Source organism: Myotis davidii, unplaced genomic scaffold (assembly GCF_000327345.1).
Source record: "Myotis davidii unplaced genomic scaffold, ASM32734v1 scaffold463, whole genome shotgun sequence".
In the NCBI taxonomy this organism is placed as follows: Eukaryota; Metazoa; Chordata; class Mammalia; order Chiroptera; family Vespertilionidae; genus Myotis; species Myotis davidii.
Genome location: NW_006294112.1, coordinates 246,613 through 252,225, shown reverse-complemented (window position 1 = coordinate 252,225; position 5,613 = coordinate 246,613). Strand labels below are relative to the sequence as shown.

General features: G+C 35.2%; 1 protein-coding gene across 1 annotated transcript in view; it reads left to right on the top strand.

The window, feature by feature from the left end:
• LOC102755197 (dystonin-like) overlaps positions 1 to 5,613 on the top strand; it is a 172,493-nt gene that overhangs the window by 15,673 nt on the left and 151,207 nt on the right. The window contains 2 exon segments of the mRNA XM_015566826.1: positions 444 to 551; positions 1,040 to 1,138. Coding sequence (XP_015422312.1) covers positions 444 to 551; positions 1,040 to 1,138 — 207 coding nt within the window.

Sequence of the window (5,613 nt, the reverse complement as noted above, 5' to 3'; positions counted from 1 at the left end):
TCCCTCCCTGCTTCCCTCTTTCTCTCCTTCTCTCACCCTTGGTCTGGCTTTCTCTCTCCTTTCTTTAACAGTGCTAGAGTATCCCATTAAAGAACCTATAACGTTTTCTGTTCTCATGCACTGTGAAGTCTTCAATAATATATCGTCTTTAACCACCCAGATGCCCATTGCCATTGCCTAGCTAGAGGAGAGGGAGGCTGAGTGTATCTAGCGTATTGTACTAAATGTCTCCATGAGTTTCTAAAGAGACTTAGGAACTTTCCTCACCACCCTAAAGGTTTCTGATTTTATTACCACTGTGTGAACATGTGAGGATTGGGTAGGTTTCTAAAAGTATTGTTTTGTGATATTTTCTTTTAAGGTTATTCAGTGAAACTAAGATCCATTAGGAAGCTTTAGCTCTTTGCTTTAATTAATTTCATCTCATTGACTCCTTTATCCAGGACTACGAATTACAAACAATGACCTACCGGGCCATGGTAGATTCACAACAAAAGTCTCCAGTGAAACGCCGGAGAATGCAGAGCTCCGCAGATCTCATCATCCAAGAGGTAATACAAGTACCGCAGAAAAGGGAGGGAGTGTAAAAGAGAGAAACAGTACTTGAAAAATTTTATATATTTATATTATAATATATACATGGAAACTTTATCATTTTAACCATTTTTAAATGCACAATTCAGTGGCATTCAGTACACTCATAATATTCTGCAGCCTTGACTACTAACCATTTCCAGAAAATTGTCAATGTTCCAAAAAGAAAGTTTCTACCTATAAACTACACTTGATAAAAATCTTTAATCAGGATTAATTGTTAATTGCAGATTATAATAAATGTACTTCTTGATGAGGGTTAGAAGAAAACTGCCATTTAGTATGGTTTGCACAACAGTAATAAGCTCATTCCAGTTTCTATTACTGGGGGTTGTGTACTTTGCTTTCAAAAGGCCTAATTAATATTGTAATTGTTACTTAACGTTTATTCAACTCATGTAGGGCATCTGGAGATTATGTTTTTATTATTCTTTTCATATTGCAGTTCATGGACCTACGAACACGATATACTGCTCTGCTCACGCTCATGACACAATATATTAAATTTGCTGGTGATTCATTGAAGAGGCTGGAAGAGGAAGAGGTAACCATTAAGTATGAACAGCTAACTAAAAAGGAAGTATATAGTATGGTTTGGAAAAACAAAAATGGTTTCATGGTAAATTTATATGGTTGATAACTGATACGTAGGTAATTGTTTAATTATAAAATTATAATGTACAAGAGTAGAGGCCTAGGATTTTTTTAACATTTTAAAGGTTTTCCTAAATAGAACTTTTTCCCCCCCGCTGTAGGACTCTAATATGATAGGATTAATGTCTTAAATGGTTCTATTTAAATTATGAAATTTTGACACTGGTGGGATTTTTCTCAGTTGTCTCACAGTTGAGAAGTATACTTTGAAGTATAGTTACTACTGTTACAATGCCTGCAGAAATACTGTATAAACAAATTTGTTTTATGCATTTTAAATTAATTTACATCTTCAAGGATATAAAACATAAAAGTTTTAATTTAGAAGTAGTAGGTGCTTGTACAAAATGATAGTAGTTTTTTAAGAATTGCGCAGTATTTATTTATTTATTTATTTATTTATTTATTTGCCAAAAAGATATGGTATATAGTAAGACTACTTAAGTACCTTTCTAATTTGGAGAAATTCTATAGCTTGGATTTTGCATTTAAAAATATATTCACAAATAGAGTAAAGAGTTCTTTATAAATATCTTGTCATAAAAGGCTATTATATATACTTTTGAAGGGATTATGCTATGCTCTATTATCTTGGTATGATTTCTATTCATAACTTTAGAACAGACAAAAATAGTAGACTGAATGCTAAAATTAGTAAATTGTGGGGCATTAGTCATTTTAAATTGTACTGTTGTTGAAAATTCTGAAGATAATTATACTTAATATAACTGTTCATATAATGAGAGAACCAAAACAGCAGTACATGTCTAATAGCTGTTACATTCCTAGTTTCTAAAAATGTCACTGCTTTTGTAAACTATTTTAGTCTGTTCAATGTTAACAGTTTTCTGCAACTAAATCACTAACATAGCTAATTGCACGTCTTTATAACTAGCTTTCTTTGTGCTTAGAAAGGAGAATCAGAGTATTTGTGACCATCCAAATAATTGGCATACATCTCTCATTTATGGAAGAACATCCATAATTTTTAATATTTTTACTTTTTAAGGGATACAATTCCATTTTAAATAGCATATGGGTCTTTTAAATTATATTTTAATAGTTTAAAATAAAATAATTTAAGGCCTTTTTTTATAGTATGTCTCTTATTGCACATATGTGAGCCACTTTGCTCAATTTATCTGATGAGATAGAATAAAGTTGATAGAATCAAATGGTATTTTTCAAAGCCTGAATATTTACAAATTATGCCTGTCATCCTTTGAAACGAAAAGGAATGATAGTGAATTGAAGACAAAACAATATAGGCCATGCAAAGACTGTATGTAAAATAGATTTTAAAAGTTCCTGAATAAAATTTACCACTTAGGAATCATATTAGTGGAATGCAAAGGATATCTTTTATAAAAGATACATAGCTCAGTTTTTAGACTCCAAAGAGTAGTGTTTCTGAAACCAAGTCTGTGAGGAGCCACATGGGAAACCTTGGTCTGAGAGTAGAACTTTTCATAATAAACATTAGAATTAAAGAGGGATGCAAGTTAATTTGAGAAGATAATACCAAATTAGAAATGAAAGTAGAGAATCTGTAATGGGTATTAGATGGATAAAGAGATTTTCTAGTCTATATTTAGAGCAAAGTACTGTATATTAAAGATTAATTGCTAAGATTAAAGGACAGCATGTCTCCTTCGGGAAAAGTTAGAGAAAACTGAGGGAGTTATTTTTATATGAGTAAGTTTGAGATCTACAGGAAAGCAAATCAGCAATAGGACTGAATGATTTTTGGTAATTTTTATAGTATTTGCTAAAAAATTCAGAGTATTTAGACAATGCGATATTATTAAACAGTACAGTTACTTTAATTAAGATACAGAGGATTCAACATTTTTTTTCCCCAAGAGCTTTTTTTTTTTCAAACCTTAGAACATAACTAAGAAAAAAAGGCTCAAAACTTCTTAGCAATAGCTAAGTTTTAAAGAGGGGTTGATAAGAAATTGCGAAATACCATATTAGAAATCAACAACTCAATAAATATTGAAAATTTAGTATTGCAGACTGCTATGAGATTTTGTTTTATATGAATTCTTATTTAAACCATATTTAGGTTAGCAAAGGAAACAACTGAAGTTCTTGTCAAAATTATTGGGAATCAAGAAATTAGAGGAAGCAAAATAAGATATATGGTCTATAGTGTAAATTAAATTATTGAAATTCACCAAAGCTTTTCAATTTACAAAAAAAAAATCTGCTCTCTAGAATCATTTTTCTATTCTTGTTTAAACTGTTTATAATTATGATTTTGGGTTGATGATATGAAACTAACAACCTTATGGTGTTAATAAAGAGAAATTAAATTGTAATGAAGGACTAGCTCTCACCATGTAGTTCTGTAGTCAATGCAAAGTCTACTCCTCCCAGTTGAGATTGATTCTGTTATTAACAGAGTAAAAAAAATCTTCTTACATTTTATTCTATACAGAGCTGAGTCCCTAAGAATATTTTAACAAGCATTCTATTTAACAAATATCTTTGTATTTACGGAGTATCTAAAGGTACTTGTCAAGGTGGATTCCTAAGAGGCATGTCATTAACAAGAACAACAAAATCTGTGAGTATGTGAAGCACATATTTTCTAAAGCCACCAGGGACTGTAGCTGCCTTTGCATTAGCAATTCTGATGGTAATTGTCATAAGATGGCAATATAAACAAGTAAAAATTTTGACATTAGAAATGACAAGTTTCTGTATAATTTTCTTTCTTCCCATGTTACATTTTATTTCTTGATTTGGCTCTCTGTCCCAAAGTTCTGTATTTTGTTTCTTTAACCATGAAATAGGGATGTAAACATCATCTTAAATTTCCATTGGGCTAGATATTGAAAACTAAATTCTTGGATGTCACTTGGTTCCTGTGTGTTGTATATTCTTAGCTTAGACTAAGTTGTGAGCGAGAGCAGAAAAGTACTGTTGTGGAACTTTTCAAGTTCATTTAACCTCCCTGTACCTCAGTTTCCTCATCTATAGGCTATGTGTTGTGGAAGGTCCCTTCTTGCTATGAAATCCGGAGCTAGCTAATTTTTACAACCAAATTACTTCTGAGAGACCAAAACAAACAAACAAAAATGGTTTAGAAAACCACAGAAGGGTTTTGTCTTCTCCTTTTGCTGCCTGCCTGAAGCTTCCTCTCAGAAGAAGTTGGTGGTGGTGATGGTGGTGATGGTGGTGATAGTGCTTGTTCTGCATTTGGGTTTTCCTGTTTCTGTAAGTACTTCTCTGAGCCTTGCTTCAGATTTTTAAAGATAAATGGGAATAAAACAGGTTTGACACTTTTAAACATCTCTCGTAGATGAAGAGGTGTAAGGAGAATTCTGAACATGGGGCCTATTCAGATCTGCTTCAACGCCAGAAGGCAACCATGATTGAGAATTGCAAACTTACAGGAAAGATCAGTGAGTTGGAGTACATGGTAGCCGAGCTGAAGAAACAAAAGTCCCGAGTAGAGGAAGAACTTCCCAAGGTCAAGGAGGCTGCAGAAAATGAATTGAGAAAGCAGCAGCGAAATGTAGAAGACATTGCTCTGCAGAAAATCAGGGCTGAGAGCGAAGCCAAGCGGTGCCGCAGGGAACTGGAGGCCATCGTGCGGGAGAAGGAGGCAGCGGAGCGGGAGCTGGAGCGCGTGCGGCGGCTGACCCTGGAGGCCGAGGCCAAGAGGGAGGCCGTGGAGGAAAACCTCCGCAATTTCCGGAACCAGTTAGAGGAAAACACCTTCACGAGAAGAACCCTGGAGGATCACCTAAAAAGGAAAGACTCGAGTCTCAGTGACTTGGAGCAACAGAAAAATAAGTTAATGGAAGAATTAAGAAGAAAGAGAGACAGTGAGGAAGAGCTCCTGAAGCGGATGAAGCAGATGGAGAGAGATCTGATGTCTCAGAAACAGATAGCCGAGAAACAGTTGAAAGAAAAGCAGAAAATCGAGCTGGAAGCAAGGAGAAAGATAACTGAAATCCAGCACTCCTGCCGGGAGAACACGGTGCCCACGTGTGCCCTGACACATGGAGAGCGAGACAGACAGAAAGCAGAGGAGCTCAAGCAGCAGGTGGATGAGCTCATGGCCGCCAATAGGAAGGCCGAGAAAGACATGAGGGAGCTGAAGTATGAACTCAGTGCCCTCCAGCTCGAGAAGACTTCATCCGAGGAAAAGGCTCGTCTGCTAAAAGAAAAACTAGACGAGACGAATAATTCACTGAAGTGCCTGAAGTTGGAGTTGGAAAGGAAGGACCAGGTAGAGGAAGGGTATTCTCAGCAGCTCAGAGAACTGGGGCGGCAGTTGAACCAAACCTCAGATAAAGCCGAAGAAGTCATGCAGGAAGCTAGTGATCAAGAAAATATAACAGAGCTATG